Genomic DNA, 24,331 nt, shown 5'->3' on the forward strand with positions numbered 1-24,331 from the left:
TTATTTTGTTTGTGATTCATGTTACTTCATAGTAGAGATATATGGGTAGCACTTCAGCTATGTCAATTTGAATGAGTATTTGTAATAGTAATACCAGTTAGATTTCTTGCTTATTAAAGACAGTTAGATTTCTTTCTTATTACGTATCTTTACTGAAGGACCTTCCTTAGCAGGGTCTGTTGTGATAGGACACTGGGAAATGGTTCAAACTAAAAGTGAGGACATTTAGATTGGACATAAGGAAGCAGCTTTTTACAATGAAGGTGGAGAGGCACTGGAACAGGTTCAAAAAACAAAACAAAACAAAAATTATTGCATTGTTGGAAGCACTAATGTGTCTCATAAATAGCAAAATAGAAATACAGTAGTTGACTGTGAAAAACTGTACTAGTGGTGGGAAAAAAAAAAGCCCTTATTCTATTGCAGCCCACGCAATGGTATCTTCCCTGCTTGAGGAACAGGCTAACTTGTCTGATACCGGGTTATCAGGCGTCAGACTGCGGTAGCACACAGCAGCTCGGTATTTAACGGCACCCAACACTACAGCTTTTAAGTCACGAGCCTCAGAATGTACACAAGCACTGGTCCTCACGGCACCTCCCATGCCGCCCTTTCCCCTGCCCCCGGCCGGAAGATGGCGGCGCTGCCACCTCCCGCCGTGCCCCGCGGGTAGGCGGGCGCTCTCGTCCAGTGGACGCTGCCGTCAAGATGGCGGCGGGAAGTATGAACGCAGAATGCCGCTCGCGCCTGTGAGGGGCTGTTTTGGAGGGGCGTTATGGATGCTTCAGGTTGCATGAAGTCCCTGCTGCTGGCGGCCACGCAGTATCGGGCTGCTAAGACATCGTCCAATGCGGCTCTGGTCCAGCGCGGCCTGGAGGTGAGAGCGGAGCGGTTTGGTCGGAGCGGGGGCTTGGCCGCGGTGTTTGTTCTTTCGGGCTTAGGTGTGTGAGCGGCTCCATTCGGTGCCGACCGCCTGGGTTTCGAGCTGCCGTGGCGGCTCAGCGGGTTGAGACTGTGAAACCGCCTCTTAGGGTTATCTCCGGCGGGGGGAGGAGTGAAGCAGCTTAGTTCTGTCCCTCGTGCTGTTAGTTTGTCCTTTATCGCACCGTTTATGCTGTTTTCGTGTGCATGTATGCACAGGTGTACTGGATGTTTACACACCTGTGTGCTAAGCACAGATGTGCTTCTGTATACTCCCTAAACTCTTGGTTTCTTTTTCACTTTGGTTTCTCAGCTTAAAAATACACTTTGAGCAATGAATGGGCCTTGTACCTGCTTTTGGCTGGTTTCAGCTAATGGTCCAAATGGATTTTAAACACGTTCAGGGATGGTGACACCACTTCCTTGGAGAGCTTGTTCTGGTGCTTAACAACTTTTTCAGTAAATAAATTTTTCCTGATATCCAATGTAAACCTCCCCTGGCACATCTTGAGGCCATTTTTCCCCTTGTCCAGTCACCTGTGAGAAGAGACCAACTCACTGCAATCACCTTTCAGGTATTTGAAGGGGACAATGAAGTCTCCCCTCAGCCTCTTTTTCCCCAGACTAAACAGCCCCAGTTCTGTCAGTCTCTCCTTGTAGGGCATGTTTATCAAGCCCTTCACAAGCCTTGTTGCCCTTCTTTGGACCTGCTTCAGCACCTCAGTGTACTTTTTCTATCGAGGTGCCTGCAACTGAACACAGTACTCGAGGTGGAGCCTCACCAGTGCTGCATTCAGGGGGAGGAATACTTCCCTGGTCCTGCTCATTACACCATTTCTGATACAGGACAGGATGCCATTGGCCTTGGCTACCTGGGCACTGTGCTGGCTCATATTCAACCTACTGACCATCAGTACACCAAGGTCCCTTTCTGTCAGGCAGCTTTCCAGCCACTCCTCCCTAAGCCTGCAGGGTTGCCTGGGGCTGTGTGGCCAAAATGCAGGACCCAACATGGCCCCATTGAAACTCATACAGTTTACCTTGGCTCAACAATCCAGTCTATCCAGGTCTCTTTGTAGTGCCTTTCTACCCTCCAGCAGATCGACACTCCCTCCCAAGTTGGTGTTGTCTGCAGACTTACTGAGGGTGCACTCAGTCCCCTCATCAAAACCATTGATAAAGATATTGGAGTGGCCCCAGTTCCAAGCTCTGGGCGACACCACTCATGACTGGACAACTGGATTTAACTCCGTTAACCACAACTCTGTGGCCCAGCCGTCCAATCTGTTTCACCCAGCAGAACATATGCCCACCCAAACCATGGGCAGCCAGCTTCTCAATGAGAATGTTGTGGGGGACTGTGTCAGAGGATTTACTGAAGTCCAGGTAGACCATGTCATCAGCCTTACCTTCATCCACTTGTTATAGAATGGAATCAGGTTTGTCAAATAGGATCTGTCATTCGTAATCTTTTCCAACCTCAATGATTCTGTGATTAAATTCCTTCTCTGTATCTATTGTAGAAAAGTACAAAGAGGGTATGGGAAAAAAAGAAGGTTGCATTGCTATATCATGCACGTATAACACAAGTCTACCTATGTAGCTGTGCAGGTGTTTCACTTTTAATATCCTCTTCAATGAGCTCAAGGTTCCATTTTTCATCTTAAGCAGGGAGTTCTCACAAAACAGCACAATCTGTTACCACTTATCTTCAAGCAGAGTAAAACCTTTGTATTTCAGTCCAGTTATTCAGAAAAACAAGTTACTGAATTGAACTGAAAGCTAACTATGGATGTGTACCAGAGATACATATAGAGGAGTGAGAACTAGTTTGTTTTTTGTTTATTTTTTATGTTTACATTTATACAATACAAACCTGAGTGCCGTACTAGATTGAGAGTTACATTTTCTGTTTGTCACATAGGGCAAAATTGCTTTATATCACTTTTCTATTGAGTATACATTGCGTATTAAATGCTCTGTAGCAGTAAAGTAATTGTTTGAGGGTTTTTTCCTTTTATCTCCAGGTTATCTCCGGACTGAAGTTTACAAGATTATTTGCTTCCAACCAGATTCTACCAAGTGAATGTCTTAATTGCCTAGTAGAACTCCTCGAGGACACTAATATAGATCCTTCTCTGACCTTGTCTTTGGTGACTTTACTATCACAGCTAGGTAAGGTTTGCATTTTAACATTACTTTTGGGTTTGAGAAAGAGAAGACAAGGCAGGTGTTGATTCTGTGGCGTGTGTGATGAACTTCTTAGAAACACCAAAGGTGTGAAAAATGATCAGTTTTTGAAGTGCTTTCCTGACCCACCAGACTGTTCATGCAATGTCAGATAAGGTGTTAAGCCGCTGTTTAAAACAGATCTGAAGACCTCATTTGGAAATGACAGTGCTCGTATTCGTCAGAATTGTCCTAGACACACATGCTTCAAGTTTCCCAGATTAGAATATAGATTCTAGAGCCTTTCATTTGTTTGTTAGGATTGATTTTCTTTCACTGAAGCGTTTTTCAGGACTGTCTAATTAAGATCATTGATTTTGAGCTTTAAATCTTCTCAAGTGGAGGATTCAAGATTTCAAATAAACCTTAAAGTTTGTAGGGAAGTGTTGGGTGCTTTCTTCACTGTCCAAATGTTTCAAGAAGTCTTAGTGTTTCAACTGACTGTAAGCTTAGAATTGAGGTAGAGATTCAAGTGTGTAGGAGTTGTGATTTGTAATCATTTGTGAAATACATATGGAAAACTGATGAAAGACTTTAGGTTAGGCTTAGATCAGTTGCTAATACAATAATTACTTTTGCTATTACATAGGATTGTGGGTTAGAATTTTTTGTTTGTTTGTTCTTCTAGCTTCAGACAATGAGGCTAGAGAAGCTCTTCGGGATACCTACAATCTGACCAGTGTGCTGGCAGGTGTGGTTCATCGAAGTTCCACTAATCTTGGCAATCCGGTCTTATTACAGGTAACAGGAACTAATGCTTAATATTTGGTTACTTTTATTAAGCACACTTTATACCTTCAGAAGTCCTATCTGAAATAACGTATTAAGCTAAAGTAGGTGTTTTATTTACTGCATAAGGCTAGTCTGACAGAATTTTAGTGCTGCAAAGAGTTCTGTGTATTGTCTGTAATACTGCTTGTGCTTTTTAATTGTTCTAATTCATTTAAAGGAAAAAAAGAGAAAACATTTTTAAACTGGAAGCTTCTACTGCATGAAACTACCGCTTGAGAGCTTGGAAGCTCTTTTTTCATTTGGAATTCATTCTAATGTTCCTAACAAAAAGTTGAATGTTGTTTTGTCTAGCCAGTACACTGGCAAGTAATTGTGAAGGAGTGAAAGGGAAGCTGTGACTGCTGGCTCTCTTGAGGTTTGCAGGGTGTATGTGCCACCTCCTCTTTGGTCAGTGATATCCCCTGTTGATTAAAAGGAGCTGTGCTAATGGAAGCTCACTTTTAGGAGCCTAGTGCAGATGTTATTATATTATTACTTCATGTATTTATTTTCAGTGAATATGTAACATCTCCCGGTCTGATTTCACCAACGTGCATCTATTATTTCTGTGCACTAAACAGTGAACTTATTTTTTGGAGTGTTTTTTTTTTTCCCTTTAAATACATACAGGTTTCCTCATACATGGCTTTGAACTTTCAGCATGGGTTTGCTGGCCATCTGTGGTCACATCTCTTTTCTGCGCTGTGAAAGGGAAAAAAAAAAGTTTGCTAGCAGATACATTGCCTTTAATCAGTGGGAAGATTGATTGAGCATCCAGTGTAGAATACTTTTCTAATGTTTTGAGTATTTCTCAAAGTACTAGGAGCTCCAGAAGATTTAAGAATCCCATTTGACTTGTCAGTCAAGGGGAAAGATTTTGTAGTCATCAAATAAATCCATTTATAAGACCTTTAAGCTCTTATGTCAGCTATTCTACGGAGTGAGATTTTATTTCAGCTGCTATCCATAGCTATGGTTTTTGCCATGTCTGAGTATATTTGTGTCACTTTTAAATAAGTTATGTGCCAAAAGAATGCTGAGTGAAGGACAGTGCTATCATTAGATCTGTTGTCAGTCCTTACAGCAGACCTGCTTGAGTATGAACATACTTCCTGCTAGAGCTGCAGAGTGCTTTTGGGTTTTAGTGAAGCTTCTAGGTCTTTCACTGACAGAATGAAGAATTCGCTGATGAAGATAAAGAGGAGAATTGGATGGACTAAAGTTTGCTCTTTTTCAAAACAAAACCTTGCTAATATGTTTGATCTTTTAATTAGTATGTGGAGATCAGTGTGGTAGGATGTTACTCAATGTGCTTGCAGCAGCATGTGTAATTGTAATGTTAACATTACAATTGAAAAATGAATCAATTTGTCGTGCATTATTACTCCATTTAGTTTCAGCTGTAGGAAAATACCTTTTGTACTTGTAACACTCTTCAGCCAGATGCTGTAGGAAAGACGTGAATAGCTTTTTATTTCCTCAGAGTATTCAGTTGCTGCAGAGGCTAACCTACAATGTTCCGGTCTTTTGTGCTGGTGCCAACATTGATGAACTGATTTCATTTCTAATGCGTCATGTGTAAGTTTCTTCTTGCTTGTTTTTGCTCATGGGAAATACTTCGCTAAGTTTCTAAACTTTCTGAAGGCCTTTAGCCCATTGCACTAACCAGGTCTGCAGAGATGCCACAATATTTCTTCTCTGAAGTTACCAGAGATTTTTCTGAAAGCTATATTGTTAAAGATTGTCAGTGTGGTGGCTGTGAGACTTTAGTTGGCTAAATATTTAGCTGGTTTCTTAGCCCATCCCCAGGGAGGGGGAGCTAACAAAGGCGGAAGCCAGGAAAAAAATCATCCCTGTCACTGTGAGCATTCTTTAGAAAAACACAAGTTTTGTGCAAGTCTAATGACCATTAAAGACACCTACCATAAAGGACTTTTGATAGCATTTATCTTTGATGTTTGCTCTTCTTCTTAAGCTCAGTTAAAATCTTCCCAAAGTCTGAACGTACTTTAGCACATGTTAGTTGTGTTTTGCATGGAGGAATGGGATCTTATACAAAATAAATAAATAAATAAAATAAAAGTAATTTTATTATAACTAATCCCCGGATGCTTTAATGAAAACATCTTTGTTTAAACCTCTGGATTTTTCTTTCAAGTCAATCCACAGAAGATGAGCTAACTATACCATGTTTAGGACTTCTGGCAAATCTCTGTCGTCACAACTTATCTGTGCAAACTCAGATAAAATCTCTGGTAAGTGTTTTGTTTTAGTGGTGGGATTCTCTGACTTGGGGGTAAGAGAGAGTTACTCTACTGAGCTTTTTCTTGCAACAGTAATAATCCTGATATTGCTGTTCGGTGTTTTGTCAAATGTTGGTGGATATTTTTCTCAAATTGGAGAAAACAATCAGTAGAACTGAAAGTGATATGTTTTCTTTTGTTGCTGTGCTGTTGCACAGGTTTACATTATGCATTCAGTTACTGCAGTTATTCTCTACAAGTGAAAAGTGAACTTCAAGTTTGAGTATCTCTTCCTTAGAAGAACTAAATGTTTTTATTTTTTTTTCTCAAGCTGCAGTAAATTTGGCCTGGAAAGAGATTTACTTTTTCAAATGATAAATCAATAAGGTACTGCTGATCTTGATGTCAGGTCAGGACCTTTGAATCCTCAAATACACATCCATATCTGATCTACTCAGTCTGTTGGTTCATCAGACAGTGCAAACAGCTTATTTCCTCTGTGGAGGGATACAAACTCATCTATGTTTGTATTTTTGTACTACTTGCCTTGGAAGAAAAGCAGGGGAAAAATGGGAATAATTATTTTCAAGTCTGTTCAAAGAGCTGCGAGGAGATAGGGTCAATTTTCAGTGGTTGTTTTATCTTAGAGATGTCAGTGATGTGACTTTCTCATCAGCCTCTAATATAATGAGATAATTAGTTCCTCTATTCTATTTTTTCATTCTATCCTACACAAATTTAACAGAGAACTTAGTTACTGGGGCTGACTTTAATGACTGTGCAGCAGAAGATCACTAAAGTAAATTTCCTAGCGAACAGTTGTCATAACATATTTTTGTTTCATGATTTGTATATATTGTTTATAAATATTTGCAGTCTGTAAGATTGGTGTTCTTACAGAACAAAATAACATTTATATTACCTGTGCTTCTTTGCGTTCTAGAGTAATGTGAAGAGTTTCTATCGTACCTTGATAAGTTTCCTGGCCCACAGTAGTTTGACTATGGTTGTGTTTGCACTTTCAATATTATCAAGCCTTACTTTAAATGAAGAAGTAGGAGAAAAAGTAAGTGATATTTTGAAATCGGTTTTATTTTCAAGTTGTTGATAAGTCTATTGGCTGCACTCACAGAATAATTCTGGCTAATTTTAATATGCAAGAGAACTGTGCAAACAAAGCATGTTCACATACATAACTTTATTTTTCCTTTCAGCTCTTTCATGCACGGAATATCCATCAGACATTTCAGTTAATATTCAATATTGTTGTAAATGGAGATGGTACTCTAACAAGAAAATATTCTGTTGATTTACTTATGGATCTTCTGAAAAACCCCAAAGTTGCAGATTATCTTACCAGGTACAGCTTCATTAAAAATTCGTAGATGCTTCTTGAGACTTACTATTAAATTAATGAACAGCTATCATGTTTTTTGTAATCCTCCAGAATTTTGGAGTGTAACAGTGTTGTCAAAGTCATAATTTTCCTGCGGGCCTCTGCAGAGTAATGTGAAATACTTATGTACTGGTTCTGCATGTTCCACTAGTAGAATGTAGTTGCTGAACTTCAGTCTAAATCTCTAACAGTAAAAACAGCTTATATTGCATTGAAATGACACCATCAAAAGTATCACTGTACTTGAACTGTTTGGGGGTACAAAGGAAATTGTACACAGGTATTCATTACTTGAACATAGAAATTGATAACAAATTCCAAATTATTTTTTTCTATCTTTCCATTCATGTGTGCTGTAGATATGAGCACTTCACCTCATGCCTTGGTCAAGTATTAGATCTCCTTCATGGAAAGGATCCAGATTCATCATCCAAGGTACTTCTTTGTCTGAAGACCAAGAGAGTGCAACTTGTAATCTAGTTCCACTTCCGTAGTTATAAGTAGATTCCGTGTATGAGGACTGGTAATGAAGTAAATTGATTTAAGGGCTCTTTATTGACCCTACAGTGTTTAACAGCTCAAATCTTCTAGTTGTTCAAAACACTTTATGGTTGAATTTGTTTATTTGGGAGTTATTTATGGTTTTTTGCTTGGTGTTTGTTTCCTGGTAGTTGTTTGTATATGTACCTTCTTTCATGTGACAGACATAAAGGCAAAAAGCCAGTGTAAACATGTTATGTGCTTTGGCTAATGTGAATTACTGCATCAGAAATGCAATGCATCTCCTGCTTCACATGCTAAGGCTTGAATAAATACTACTCAGATTTTGATCTGATGATTGGATAACCATGACATCGGTTCTAAAAACTTAGCAATATGTTCTTCCATTGTATTTGAACAATTTGATGCCTTGTTGGGTTAAGCAGTTCACTGTTGCATTCAGCTGCATCTCACTACCACCCTACATAAGGGAAACATTGGCTGTGTGGTGCTAAGTGCTAAAAAATGATTTGTCCTGAAAATGTTTCAAAGATATGTTGTCCAAACAATCTTAAACTTTTCTAATGAAAGCATTTCACATCATAATAAATGATGAAAGCTAATGTTTCCATGTAGGTGTTTTAGTTGTCTATTGGTTATAATTGAGAAATTTGGTGACATGGAGCTTTCCAGGGGTCTTTCATGTTCATCTCATGCCTATGGGTCTGTATCTCAGAACAGCATTTCTACAGCTGATAGGTAATTAGAGAACAGTCGGTACCTTTTCTTTTTTATTGTTAATCACTGGTCTAATGGACTGTGTTTTTGCTGATGACTTGACTTTACAGGAAAAAAAAATAGCCTTCACAGAACTCTAAAATGTGAATAGCAGTTGTTTATAACCTAGATATCTCTTTAGATTTGCGGTGTGGAAGTTGCAATTTCCATACAAGTAGTTGGTTTAAAAGTATTTGAACTCTTTCATTCTCTACATACAGATCTTAGAACTGCTGCTCGCCTTCTGTTCTGTGGTAGAACTGCGTCATACCCTGCAGCAGGCAATACTGGAACCATCTGGTCTGCCAGTCTCTGGAAATACCAGATTTGTGACTCGCTTAAAGACTTTTGAACCATCCGTTGCATTGGTGCATTTGTCAAACCAACCATTGGAAGGCTCTGAAGACTCTTCAGTTCTAGCATTGCAGCTATTCAAAGAGGTGTTTGAGGTACCGAAGCTCAATCATCAGCATAAAGTGTTTCTTAGCAGCTGTATTTTTGCTTTAGTTGATATTTAAACAGTTATTAGTATTTTACTTGAAAAAGTAGGATGTAAAAAATATACCAGAAATGTTTTGAAAATTCCATACTTTATCAAACATCTGTTTTTAAACACATTAGAAATATATTTTAAAGACTGTAATAGAAACATGTCTTTTCTGCAAATTAAGTTGGCAGTTCACAAAGTAGACAAAACTATTCGATACTTGTTTTCTAGGTCTTGTAGAAGTGAGAATTTCTGCTTTTCTAGTGTTATTTGTTAAATTTGTTTCTCCGGTGTGATATTGATCGGATGTCTTAAACCTGAAATAGCAAGAGTCTTAGAAAACTTGAATACAAGCTGGTGGAGGAAGAAGTGGAGTAGGCTTATCTTCTTTGTGTAGTCCTAAATATTGACATAGAATTTGTTTATTACAGGATGTTATTATTAGTGGGAACAGTGCATCAGCTGAACACTTTGTGGATCTTTTGCTGCCTGTTCTTCTTGATCATCTTCAGATGCCAGAACTGATTGCAGATGAGCAGTTAGTGAAGAAAAAGTGTGAAAGAATGATCAAGGCTATTAATGTCCTTGCAGATATCCTTTTTCTATATGCCTATTGTCAGTTAATTTATTACTTCTCCACTATGATCTGCTCTGAAGCATTAGAAGAAATATCTATCTTGGGTCACTCTACCTGCTGTTAATGGCAATAACCATACTAATCTCACTTAGGACTGTCATCTTGAAGGACTATAGTAGCTTTATAATTGCTGTGAAATTATTCTGTAGTACAGAGATTCCAGATAAAATGTGGTGGTATTTAATAGTATAGAAGCACTTTGCAGATTAAAAAAGGAATGTTTTCTATTGAAATTGCAAGAGGCATTTGGGTGGCTGCCTTCTTAATCGGTGTAATATTTTGGTCTAGCTAAGCGCATTGCAGTGTCAAACTTAACATGATAAAAATTTTGATCAGTGAAACAAGAAAGTAATAAAATAAAAAATAATGTGGAATTATTCAATTTTACACTCCCTGTTTTTAAAGGGATTTCTTCTTAAGAAATCTGTTCTTAAGAACAGTTTTCTTTTTTCAGTCTAACCTGTCTGTGGCAGGATTTGGACCAGATTTGGGGTAGAGTTTGGTGAGTAAGCAAATGTAACATGTCACCTACAGGCTTCCAGCTATGAATTTCTGGAGGAACATGCCACCTTCTGCTTCTGTGTTGCTTTTTTGAATTTGGTGTCACGAAGTAAGGAGAACACAACTGTAGGATATAGTCTGTCATCTCAGCTGAGTTCTGTGAAGATGTCTCTTGACTAGTTCTCCCTTAGAACCAGTCCTTTTTCTAGGTACTGGTTGTTCAATCCCTCTTATTCATCTTTATACAACTCATAGACAGCCAAGGAAACTACAGTAATGTTTCCAGGTACATATGTTTTTTAGTTCAACAGCAAAACTTACTTGGCTTGTGTGTTAAACATGACCTAAGTGGTTGATGTAGTTGGACTTTAAAAGCATTTTTGGAGTACATCATGCTTTGATATGCAAGCTTCTCTTTTATTATTAAAAATATTGCTTTATATGGTGCCAATGCCTAAGCATAAAGTTTTATTCTTAACTCAGCCTACTGCTCTGTAGAGATGACATACTGAAAACACATGCCTCAAAGCTACTGACTGCCAACCAGTGTGTGTCTCTAATTGAACACCAATTTAACTATAGTGGGATTGATGCTGGTTTTGGAACCAAAGTAGTGGACTCGAAACTGTGGTGAGCACAAAAATTTATCTAAAATGTAGTTTACCTAGACTTGCTTGAGAGTCGTAGTATTGTTCCAATAGGAAGTATAACATAGTTGAAATTAATATTTAAATGCAAGTATTTTAAAATCAAATTTATCATTTTCATGGCAATAGAATGTAATATGCTAGTCATATCAATGAACAAACATAGCTTAAATGTTCTGGTATTGTTTTGTATGTAGATTAGTGTTTATGTGGTAGAGTGATTTTTTTAAACCTCATCCAGAAGTTTATTAGAGTTGTAGCCTATCGAAACAATATTGTCCATCACTGCTGGGGAAAGAGGAGGAGCAATGGTTACAGTAAAAAGAATAAAACACAACAGAAAACACATTCTTTCAGTTTAGTGTCATTGACTTGAATGTCAATAAAACTAATAGCTACATGCCCAATGAAGTAAGATTCATCTGTGATTAAAACCTCTTCGCTTTCAAGGTGAAAGTGTTTTAGGCTTCACTGCTATCTGTGGTATGCTGGAAAGGCTCAACAGCACATCCAAGGAGCAGAGTGATCTCTCATTAATATTAGTACTCATACCTTACTGGAGGTGGCTAGTTTATTTATGAAGATATTTATTTGCTTTGTTGTAATTTATTTACCAGTGCTGATCTGACAAATTTCTCTGCCTTTTTGCCATATTACTTTTGTGTATTTAAAAGCAAACTTGCTGCTGATATTATTTTGAAAACACTTGATCTTATGAGCAGACTGAAGCAGGATGTACCTGGTATGGAAGTCAGCTTCTACAAAATCCTACAGGTATGAATTTAAAGTGTCTTATGAAGTGCCTAAAGAGCAGTACTTAAAAAGGTAGATTTGAATAAAACCCTTCTGTTCTCATAGGCCTTGGTATTGTGATGCCTGGGGTGTGGTTTTTTGGGTGTTTTTGTTTTGTTTTGTTTTTTTGCTGTCCTTGACTTTTATGTATTGTTCTGACCAAAGTAGTTTCTTGTTTAGGATCAACGCTTGATTACACCTTTGACATTTGCTTTAACATCAGACTACAGAGAGCAAGTCCAAGTAGGACTTAGAATATTGTTTGAGGCTGCACCCTTACCAGATTTTCCTGCTATTGTGTAAGTTTATTTTTGTGATAATCTGATAAGATTTGATGTTTTTATGACTGTAGTGATGCTCATGTTTTTTGACGTATTACTTCCAGTTCATATGAAGCAGAAACTTTAGGAAAAATTGTCATTTCCTCCTAATCTACAGGTAAGAGACAGTAGTGGCTTTAGAGGCTGGAGGAGGTAGTGGTGCACAATTAATATCAGGTCCTTGACAGTATAGTAATGACTTCGGACCCTCAGGGTTAACTGTTCTCAAGTTTGTGTGATAATACAAATGTAACTCTTCCTGTAGTCTGTCTTTTCAATGAAAGAGAAGTTAATTATACTGTGAAATTGTACTTATCTTCAGTTCTTGCAGCAGTATTTGTAGCAGATTGTTTTTAATATTACTTGTTTACACAGGCTTGGTGAAAGCATTGCTGCAAATAATGCTTACAGACAACAGGAAAAAGAATGTGCATCGAAAAGAATTCAACTGCAGTCACCCCTGATCAGCAATGTTACAGTGAGAAGTTCTTCATCTTGTGCTAATGGCAGTGAATCCACAACTTCAAATGTTCAAGAATTAATACAAAAACTTCATTCTGGACTAGATGTTAGTAGAATTTTATATTATCTTTGCTAAGTAGTAGTAGTAGCCTCTGGCTGGGTTTCCCACGCTTTCCTAAATGTTGGATGTGGGGCTGGGTGTCAGATATAGTTACAAGTAGCTGGCGTTGCTGGGACTTGTACAGGGAGTTCCCTTTCCCCTTTGTAGGTGCATGGCTTTGTATACATTAATCACTCAACACAGTCACAGTACCTAGTGGCATTAAGTGCAGCAGCTTTCAGTAATGTGACAGTTTGTGCAACACTTTGGATTTTTGAGGTAGAGAAAACATTGGTGTTTAGTGAAACTTTTTTTAGGCCTTCTAAGTGGTAGAATTTTCCTTTAATGGTGCATTAGTTAAAAATCAATTTACATGCTCACTTAATGTACCTGATGCTTCATCTTCTCACATTCCATGAGGCTCAAATATGTGTAAAAACATATTAACAACTTTCAATGTTATTACTGTAGAGAGAGAATGAAGAGAACTTACAGGAGCTTTTCTTATAGTCAGTTCTGTGTGCTTTTACATATTACTACAACTTTGCAAGCGAGAAAAGAAACTACACTGAAATTACAGGATGATAAAATAAGCTGAAAACAAACTATGTGGGAGCTACTGTTAATATGCCAAAAATATATATATCTTGCACAGTGGTTCAAAATGGTGCAGAGAGAGTGCATTTTTAATAGGTATCCATTTTATGCACAGCAGAGGTAGTTTACACTTATCCATGGGATGGAGTACATGAATACTCCTACTCAAAATTGGCATTATCCTGCCTTAGGATAATTTTTTTCCCTTAAGTTACTGAGTTGCATTCTTACTGATTTGGGCATGTTCTAATGAACACTGACTTCTTGAACAATGTGTGTTAAGTACTTCACTAGCAATTGGATGTGGATTAAACTAACAATTTCTCTTCTGGTTAGTAGTCTTTCAGAGCTATTTTCCTCAGCCTTTTCTGATGGTCTGCATGCTGAGAAGGCTGTGTATTGTAAGCAGTGTATTCATCTGTGCATTTTTTGTTGTTGATATTGAGGCAAATGTTTTATGAGGGGATTGCTAATTCTCCAGCAAAGAGTATTAGACCAGTGGGAACAAGGTTAGAGTGGTTATGTTCTCTTTTCATGGTGTGTGACTGATTGGACTTGACAGGCCTCTGCCTCTGAAGATGAGTCATCTTTACCTTAATGAATGTATTTACAGACTTTCTGCAAGAGTCAAGTGAATGTAATTGAGCAGTCAGCCTTAGAGCTCTATGAATATTAAATAAATAAAAAAAGAACTTTAATGGGTAGATTAAAGTTCACAAAACTAAGCTTTTCAGACACATCATCTGTCCAAGTAAATGCAGGTTTACAGTAGTAGTAATTGCAAAACATTTCCACAGGTGAAGGAGCCAATCACTGACACAAGGATATCTGACATAATGGATATCTATGAGCAGAAGCTTTCATCATTAGCAGTGAGTACAACCTAAAGTGTATGGTAATCTGTTGGTAGATTCAAATTATGTTAAAGGATTATGTTTTTCCTTTGCACAGTCAAAAGAAACTCGCCTGCAAGACCTTTTGGAAGCAAAGGCTCTGGCTCTGGCTCAGGCTGACAGACTGATGGCCCAGTACCGGTGTCAAAGGGCCCAGGCAGAATCTGAGGTGAGTGGGATCTCTTTCTGGGATTCTTGTACGAGGCAGAGTAACAATTGTCTGAGTACCTTTGACTGTATTTGTGCATGTGGAAACTCTTATGCTGCTTAACTAACAGATACCTACAAATTAGGACAGTCATAATTTTCATTGTAACAGTGCAAAGAAAAATAAGATGTTTCTTTGGAACGCTTTAATGCCCTTTCCCTGTGAGAAGCTGACAAAACTGACCTACTGCACTTGAACATTTGTTAGCCATTAGAGTTCATTTAATAGTAGTAAATTTTAAAATGAATAAAGTCACTTACTCAAGAATTCTATACAAAGATCATTGGTGTATGATGAATGGTTTACTGTTTGTGCCTTTTAAGTACTTGTCATTTCATACAAAGGTGAACTCTCAAATACATAATGCAGTGATGCAAGCTTTATTTGAGGTTTGCTTTAAAATTTCATCATTTCTATTATTCAAATAAAGATTTGATAATTTGGGGTGCAGTTTAGTGAAGCCATAGTTATGTCATATTTTTCTTTCTTCCTTCACCTCTAACACTGTTTATAAAGGGAGCTGAAGGAATTTAGAATGAGTGAATTAATTTGTGTTTAATATTAGTAGTGAGAAACTATTTTCTTAATGTAGCTGAAGGCATTATAGTATTTAATGTATGGCCTCAAATATGCCTATTAAGGCACAACTTATAAAGCAGAACTTGTTGTAATTGCTTTTCCTTTTGGGGGGTGTTTTCCACTGAAAGGCCAGGACTCTTGCTGCAATGCTGAAAGATGCAGAACGAAAAAATGAAGAACTTAATGTTTTGCTGAAAGCTCAGCAGGTAGAATCTGAAAGGGCACAGACTGATATTGAACAGCTCTTTCAACACAACAGGAAATTACAGACAGTTGCTGAGGAACATGAAATGCTGAAAAAATCATCAGTTGATCTTCTTCAGAGGTAAGAAGCTCAGGATCTAAAAGGAAATTTGAAATATTCAGCTAGAATGATGAAGGCCCTCACTGGCCTGGTTAAACTGGATAAGAACTGTAGTAGTAGGTGTTGAAGATCTAATTCAGGAAATGAGTTTTGAGTATTGCTTTCTAAAACAAAACAACAATGCTTAACCTCTAATGGTTTTACACAATGCTCTTGGCTTCTTTCTTTACCTTATATGCTGTCTTGATTACGTGCTATGAATTGTCTAGAGAAGCAGCCAGAAAAATGTGCCTGTAAGGTAGGAGTTTGCATCTTCGATCACTCCTGTAGTAAGCCTGACTGAAATCAACTAAAATGATGTAGGGAGGAAAGAACTACCGCGTCTTAAATTATTTATGAGCCTTATTTCCTTAGAATTGTAGACTAAAAAACACATAAGACATAGGAACAAAAAAAGTACGTAAAGATAAAAACTTATGGAAAAATAATATGCTTTGGAAGAATAAAGGCTCAAAAGTGCTTTGGCATCTCAACTTGCATGAGTTTTTTTCATCACTAGGTGTCAGCAAGGCTAAGGAGCTGATATAGTGGAAGTTCCTCCTTTTCTGCTTGAGTTGTACATAAAATATGTTTTAATCTGTTATCTAAAAAGCTGTAAATACTCGAAGTAGGAATAAAACAGCTTATTGATTTTTACACTGCGCTTATGAAGTAAAAACTTGCTTTCTCAGTCTGCAGACTTTAAGTGCTGTTCCTTAAACGTAACCAGAAAGCTGATATGGGAGGGGAGAGTTTTCCTTTTGGGAAGTAGTAAAGTGATTTGCTTCAAATGTGAGATATGCCACAAGCTTTTATTAATTGCAATTTGCACTCTTCAGTATTCTCAATTTTTTGTATCACCACAGATCTGGTACTCATAAGGTGTCTCAGAGGATCTCTTAAAAGGTGGATACTTGTCAAACATTTAAAATACTTCTGTGTTGGCTTTTTTTGTTGTTTTTTTGTTATTCCTGAAGAGTTTTCTACTGAAGGAAAGAGGGAAGATCATTAATAATTATTGAAGCTTGTTTTTTTCCCAAGTATGTGCATTTAAAATGATATGTATCTTGTTATTAACTTGAGTGTAATGACTTAACAGAAGTTTGTAGTTTAATAGTCAAGTATTTTTTTTTTTTACAAGCTCTTCAAAAGTACTTATCTTCAGCCATAAGCCTCTGATTTCTTTGTAGGTATGAAACAACTGAAAGACAACATAAAGATCTACAGATTACATGTAATTCCCTAAATAAAGAAATTGAAGCTATGAAGAAAGTAAATGAATCACTCAAGCAGCAGAATGACAGGTAAGTTAGATTCAGTCTCTAAGCAAATTAGAGAAAAACAGTGAAACTAGATAGCTCTTCAGCACTCCGTTTTTCAATTATCTGTGCTTCAATAAGCATATGAGAAGTCTATTATCCATCATATTTGAAAGGTTGTGGCAGTCTTAAGTTTCTACTGACCGGAAAAGGGGAAACATAACCCCCATTTTCAAGAAGGGAACAAAGAAGATTCGTGCCTGGCAAGATCATGAAGCCCCTACTAACAAACATAGAAATTATAAGGACATGTAGTGACAGGACAAGGTGAATTGGTTTTAAACTGGAAGAGGGTAGATTTAAACTAGATAGTAGGAAGAAATTCTTTACTGTGAGGGTGGTGAGACACTGGAATAAGTTGCCCAGTGAGGTTGCGAATGCCCTCTCCTTGGAAGCATTCAAGGCCAGGCTGGATGGGGCTTTGAGCAGCCTGGTCTAGAGCGGGTTGTCCCTGCCTATAGTGGAGGTTTGGAACTAGGTGATCTTAAAGGTCCCTTCTGACCCAAACCATTCTATGATTTTAAGTGTATCAAGAAGAAGTAATAGATCCTCTGAAGTTGTTTTCTATTAGATGGGAATCTGTATTAGTGGCTTCTGTGATTTTATTTTTTCTTTTGTGTTGGCTGGGTGCAGCAAGGAATCCCCACAGGCTACAGCAATGGTAGTAATTTAAAAGACAAATGAAAACAAGCCAATTCAGGGGTACGTTTTTACTGGGGGGAAGGGGAGAGTGTCTTTTTGGAGGTCACCAAATTCTTAAATGTTATGACCCAGGTTTCTCACATATTCCTTTTTAGCCTACAGTGCTTCTCTGTGACATCATCAGATATCAGCAGAAGTACTTAAATGTTATGTTTGAGAAAGAGAAGGGGGGAAAAAAAGAGAGAACTTACTAAACTAATACACATTAATATTATATTAGAAATAGTGACGATTGACAATCTATCTTTGGTGCTTCAACTATAAAGCTAGCACTGTTTCTGTCTTCTTGAGGACAAATTATAACTATTTTTTGATGGCTTAAGATAGAGACCTGGTATACCTTTCACCCACATAACTAAAAAAAAAATAGGGCTCTTATTTGAGACGTTTTGTTTGATGCTTAACTTTGCAGAAGATATTTTTAAAATATGCTTACAGTCAGACCTTATATTCATTTCAGAGATAAAATACTATTCTTGGTTTGGCTTTCAAAGTTCACTTTACCCTTCCAGGCTTCTGCCTTGCTAGTGACTTGGACTGCCCTGACTACTGCCTGGAGTTCTGATACAAATGGGAAACTTTTCATTCAGATGCATTTGCTTGTTTGTGAATAAATGTGGATGCTTACCTTTATTGGTGCAGTATATCAGCTGAATGTAATTGAGGAAATGTTCTGAGAAGGCTCTCCCTTTTTCTTTTTTTTTTTTTTCTTTTTAAAGCAAATGAGATAGCAGTTGCTGCGTAAGTATTCTTGAATAGTTGCATAAAACAGAATGACTGTCCTTCTCCCCCTTTGCTGCCAAGGCTGCAGATAAGAAGCTGGTACATAGTAAGTGGATAAACAAGCCAGCAAGAATGACAATAGGCCTCATCTAGATGAGGCAAATGGTAGATGGAATATGTCTTAAAGTTTATGCTAGCTAGCAATGGAATCAGTGAATTAACTTAATAGAGTTTGAAGTGCTTGGGTTACAGCTGTAACGCTGGTGGATGACAGTGCCTGTATATTAAATTTGTGAGATCTAAATATTATTCTAACTAGTGAAGGCTGCAGCAAACCTATGTATGAGCTACAGTGAAATTTTATGGAACTCGTTTTTTTGCTGTGTGTTGCACTACTGTCTGGAAATGTTCAGGATGGTATCAGAAGATCTTTTTTACACAGATGTGTTTGCTTAGATGATAACGCTTACCTGAAGTAGGTTTTAGTAATGGTATTGTCAATTCAGGAGCATACCAAGAGCTAAAAGCCCATATCCTCAGTTGGTAATGGCAGTGAATTCTGACTCAGGTTGCAAGACAGTTTCATTTCTGCCATGGTATTTAGAATGCCTTGTGTCTGTAATCAAGAGCAACAGTTTCTGGTGCATGGGCTGCAGAAATATTTTCAGTAGTTTCCACATTGTGTTTGATTAAGGGAGAAAAATAACTCCCATGGATGAGGAAAAAGGAAAATTTTTGCACTCATACCCTGCGAATTCATCATTTTGTTGATTGATTTTTTAAGCTCCTGACAACAGTTGCAAATGATACGAAAATCATTCTGGCTTCTTAGAACAAAGAAATGGTGATATATTTCACTTTAAGAATTAGAAATTTCTCTTGAATATTAGGACTGCTGCACAGTTGGTAGAATCTGAAGAACAGAGAAAAGAACTGCATCAACAGCTTCAGGATAGAGATGGCAAAATAGCAGGTAAGTCATTTAACCAAAAGATCAATAGACCTTCAAAGCTTAATTAAATCAATGCTGTTATGTGCCATAGAAAAGCACCTATGTTTTTCTTAGTAACTTGTAAGTCTGTAAGGTAGCCAGCGACATGTAATTTAACAGTAAATGAGGTAGGTAGATATATGTTCTTAAATATTTAAGGCATATTTTTCCAAGGCTATATTGATTTCACCAAATCCATACACAGCATGGTTTGTGGTCTTGGGATCTCTGCACAGCACATCTTGTAGCACTATTTTCTGTGGGAATCACAAATTACAAGAGTTCAGTTTAACTCCAGCAAATTCCAGAAAGCAACTGCTAAAACTTAGCAGTAGGTGGCACTACTCAGTAATGCACTTATTAGCAGCTACGTTCAGTATTAAAAATACGTATATACTTGTTTCTGAGGCAATGCAGTTTCTCTTTTTGACAGTCCATCTTTTAACATATTGGTTTTTGTAAGGCTTGCAACAGAAAATAAAAGTCCTGGAAGAAAAACTGAAAGCTCAACAGAAAGAAAAAAACAATATGGAAGAAACTGTTGATGTTCTTAGAAAGGAACTGAGCAAAACAGAACAAGCAAGGAAGGAACTGAGTATCAAGGTAAGGGATTAATTTCCACTAGAAAGTGAAATTTTTAAGTATCTAAATAACTGATAGAGTTGAATAGTCAGTATTTCAGTGTTGAAGTGACTAAATCAAACTAGAACAGGCCCTGGAGTGAAGAAAAACGAACTCTTAATTATGTACCTTTTGAGTTCTGAATAGCTGAGCTTGAATTTAAGAGCTAATTTAATTTAAGAGTCTAAGGGCTGTGCGAAGTATAAGCTGTGAGTACATAGTATTTGGAAAGAGAAAAACCTGTGGTGCAATTTAAAATAAGTAAACACAGCACATTCCTCTTCAGTTCCTAGTTTTGTCTACTGTGAAGTGTGGGATATTTGTTGGGTATTCTGGTTGCTTGTTTAACCTCATCACCAGACCACTTTGCTTTCACTGTGTATGTTTTTTCAGTTAATGAAGGAGTGAACAGTAACATTTTGGCTGTTTCTGCAGGCATCTTCTCTGGAAGTTCAAAAATCCCAATTAGAAGTACGCTTGGAAGAAAAAGAAGCACTTGTAAAATTACAGAAGGAAGAACTGAACAAACATTCCACTATGATTGCAATGATTCACAGTTTAAGTGGTGGCAAGTTGAGCACTGAAGCAGTGAATCTCAGTTTATAGGGCTCTGTCATCAAGGTGATAGTATAAAATACATATGAATTAATGTATGTAAAAAAAAAAAATTAAACATAAAACTAGTATACTATCTGGCTAAAAAAAAGTCGTCTAAAAACTAAAATAGCTCAGTATCGATTGGGAGTAAAAATTGGAATACTGGAAGTTTTGTTTGAAAACGCTGAGCTACTGTACAGCAAATAGATCTGATGATCTTGGTAGAACTTATTATTTGCCTGTACTGGGACCTGCGTATAATTACTGTAGCTGACTGACCTTCCTAAATGGATAGATAGCAAAGTGGGAGTCACTCAGCCTTTTTGTTGGCTTATTCTGCTATTGACCATCAGGAAAGCATTCTTCATAGGGTAAACACTTCATCATTTAATCTTGTTAATTTTCACTCTTCTGAATAGCATCAATTATTTGTGCAGTGTTGCTTCCTGATGTCTAAGGCACAAGAGTAAAGATAAAATGAATTATGTTAATTAGAATGTGTTAGACTGAAACCTGTATTTGTCAGCATATTAATGCAAATATCTCCTGAAATAAATATGTGGATGTGTTTTTAATTTTGAGAAGATTAATTTGAGCAAGCAGAGCACTGAATTTGAGTTTCATTTTTTAAAGTAGAATCATTTAGGGAAAGCATGCTAAAATGAAGTGCCAGGATGCAAAAATATTTCTTACATACTAGATAGTACTTTCCTAAGCCTACATCACTTTTTTCATTCTTTAAAAACATTCTGCACTTTCCTAACAGTCCTGTCTGATACATTGTTAGCTATTGTCAACATTGCCGCTTTCTGCTGAGCTCAAACAGGATATTTTTATACTGTTTATAGTGTAGCTATTTAGGAAGTTTCTTCTAAAGTGTGCTTTCATATGAAAGGCTTGGACTAGAACTTGAGTTTTTGCATGGCTGAACACTTTCCTGTCCTTAGTTCAGATATGACATGAATAACATGTCTTTTAGCAGTTGTCCAAATTACTTTATATATGGATTTTGGTAGAACTACCAGAATTTCTTCTCTATCTCATTTATATATATAACCTCTTCTGTAGCATTACTGATATTATTTGTATCTAATTTGAAATGACTATGTGTTAGTACACCTGAGTTTCCTCAGGTCCTCCATTGCGTTGTAGATGGTTTTGGAATCTGCTCAACTCATGACTGAGTATAACGTTGTACATTCAGTGGCAATCATACAAGACATATGAATTATATCTATTTTAACCTGTTTCTGAAATGTATGTATTTTTATGACTTAACTGCAACTAAAAGTTATAGACGTTGTTTTGGTCTCTGTGAAGACCAGGTGAATAAAAAACAAATTGCTCTATGTCTTGTGTCTTCTGTTAAATGAGGTATATTTTAGGGATGACTGCCAATTTAGTACATAAAACATGTGGTCTGGCTCCCTTTTTGCATAAAACATGGTTATTGCTTAGAACGGTCAGAAAATAAGTGTTAAAATTGCTGAGTTGAGGGTTTTTATTAGTTCTGCAAACCCAATTGGGAGAGAGAGCCTCATTAACTATACATTTCTACTTCAGTGTAACTGATTAAGGACTTTGAGTATCAAAGTAAGTTTGCAGACACTAATTCATTACTATTTCAGTCTCTTGGTCACAGAGAAAGGGCAAGTGAATGGTGTTTGCTTTCTGCTGGAAGTTACTCTTAAAAAAAAATCAAGTAGGAAATGCCAAACATGTTACTAATTAAACTGAAAAAATGCTGGTTTAACTTTGATTTCAGATGGCACATTGGGAGTGCCAAAATGACAGGCTACACAGCAGAGTAAGGTTACAGTGTGATAAGGCTCATGGGCCCCGAAAATGCTACATGAACACTTGGAGTTTATAGAATCCACAGTAAAAGATGCCCTATCCAAATATTGACTGTTATTTTTTCCCTTGGAAAAATGTGCTGTGTCAGTATGCTGCTCTAAGCCCAGTGTCACTGAACTCTGTTGAGCCAGCAGCGTGTGCATGCAACCTGGAAGGCCAAGGTATCACAGGTTCCATCCCAAGGAGGGCCAGCAGGGTGAGGGAGTTGATTGTCCCCCTCTATTCTGCCCTTGTGAGGCCACAGCTTGAATCCTGTGTCCAAGTCTGGGATTCCCCAACACAGGAAAGATGTGGAGCTTTTGGAGAGGGCCCAGAGAGGTAATCCAAGGGCTGGTACACCTCTCCTATGAATTCTGAAGAGAGGCTGAAAGAACTTATTCAGCCTGGAAAAGAGAAAGCTGTGAGGAGACTTCATTGAGTTCTTCAAAGGGAGTTTAAAAACAGGAGGGAAGTCTTTTCACAAGGTTAGATAGTGACAGGACAAGGGGGGATGGTTTTAAACTCAAGGAAAGAAGATTTAGGTTAGATGTCAGGGAGAAGTTTTTTTGCTGAGAGAGTGGTGATGTGCTGGCACAGGTTGCCCAGACAGGATATGGATGCCCCTTGGAGGTGTTTAAGGCCAGGTTGGATGGGGCCCTGGGCAATCTGATCTAGTACTTGACCTAGCAGCTGGCAACCCTGCATGTGGCAGGGGTGTTGAAATCTGGTGATCCTCAAGATCCCTTCCAACCCAAGCCATTCTATATGTATGATCTATGATGTATAAGTAAAAGAAAAAATCAATTGCTTTTTGCACTTAGTTATTTCTCTACATGAATTGTGTTCTAAAGTGTTGCTTTAAGGCATGTTGGTGTTACCAATATAGAAAATAGTTAAGTAATAAAGCTCCCTGGGCAGCTCTTGTTGCATGTGGTATGCTGTTGGACTGTATTTTTTCCCACAGGATCTCTCAGTGCAGAGAGCATCTGGCACAACGAGCAGCTCCTCAATAGAGTCGATTTTTAATTATGTGCGTGTTGTGTTAGGTTGTCAATTCCCTGTTTTTCAAGAGCAGAGACTCTTTAGCAATCTTAAAAGCAATATCAAGTCTCATTATTGGACACTCTAGTACTTTCTATCTGCAAGTGGGTGCCTTTTATCATGTATAATCTGGAGAAGGTTTTCACTCTGCATGTGGCTCTGTATAGCTTTGTACACGAATCCTGCTGGTGGAAAAAAACAGTTCTTCTATAGCGTTTGCTGTATTCTTCAGTTTACTTTTGGTGTGCCTCTTTGGGATGATGAGGCAGTCAGTAGTTTAGAGGTGATGCCCTTCATTACATAATCTGTTGTATGTTGTCTTAATCTTATCATTCCCCTTCTCTTTGGTCTCAACTCTGTGTTGTCTGGTCTTTTTCTGCCTCCTTGCTATTGATTTATTCTAGGCTTTCCCTTTGCCATATTTTCCCATCTCTCCCACCCTTTTCACCACTGAATCCAGGTGACAGTGCCTTACCCCTTGCTTTTCCTGGTGAAGTCTGGTTTGCATTTAAATTGGGAAGCTTCTCTTGTGTGCTATTTGGATCTAGCAGTATGGAGTCTTCTGGCTCTGTACAAAACAGGTGGCTTCACTGAACTCAAACACTGAAGTAAGATCAGTTGGTCACCTTTTCCCACAAATAAGGTGGAACTCAAAGCTTTTCCTGAACCAGTCCAGGTGCTGTCGTCATCCTCCTGCTATGCTCACCCTCATTAGCAACAAGACAGACCACGTTTTTATTGGTATGGTCAAAATATGTTATTCTATTTGTGTTATCATGGGCAATTGAACAAAAGCAAAACAAAAAAACATTTCCTCACAGGCATAGGAATCATAGTCCATTTTCCAGCCCCAAGCTGGAAAAGATCTATGGCAGTCCAGTCCAATTCCTGGCTCCACACAAGACTGCTCAAAAGTCAGCAAGCTTGGCTGGAATTTTTTTGTAACTTCATCTTCATCTTCATCTGCTGACTAATATCCTGCACAAATAGACAATACAGCTTCCGAGTACAAATTGAAAGCTAGGTTCTCCTTTAAGAAGTGATTCTAAGCGCAAGTGGTGGTAAGTAAACCTCTTTAAAATGAGCAGTACATTTAAGCTCTTTGATGGATGCTCGGA

The 24,331-nt window shown here is 37.8% G+C and overlaps 2 protein-coding genes across 2 annotated transcripts in view; one reads left to right on the forward strand and one right to left on the reverse strand.

Annotated features, from left to right (window-relative positions):
- Positions 1-24,331, reverse strand: part of HHLA2 (HHLA2 member of B7 family) — a 296,207-nt gene that overhangs the window by 201,049 nt on the left and 70,827 nt on the right.
- Positions 743-20,547, forward strand: CIP2A (cellular inhibitor of PP2A). Its single transcript, XM_065741962.1, has 21 exons — positions 743-877; positions 2,949-3,096; positions 3,779-3,891; positions 5,405-5,499; positions 6,080-6,176; positions 7,108-7,230; positions 7,379-7,524; positions 7,920-7,995; positions 9,039-9,266; positions 9,736-9,895; positions 10,931-11,072; positions 11,764-11,863; positions 12,062-12,180; positions 12,577-12,769; positions 14,158-14,232; positions 14,312-14,422; positions 15,169-15,365; positions 16,574-16,687; positions 19,018-19,100; positions 19,582-19,721; positions 20,175-20,547. Exons 1-21 carry the CDS (start codon positions 776-778, stop codon positions 20,343-20,345), a joined length of 2,733 nt encoding a protein of 910 aa, XP_065598034.1. The 5' UTR covers positions 743-775; the 3' UTR covers positions 20,346-20,547.

Source organism: Cyrtonyx montezumae, unplaced genomic scaffold (genome assembly GCF_038088225.1).
Source record: "Cyrtonyx montezumae isolate F1298 unplaced genomic scaffold, pur_monq_1.0 scaffold_3, whole genome shotgun sequence".
NCBI classification, from domain to species: domain Eukaryota; kingdom Metazoa; phylum Chordata; class Aves; order Galliformes; family Odontophoridae; genus Cyrtonyx; species Cyrtonyx montezumae.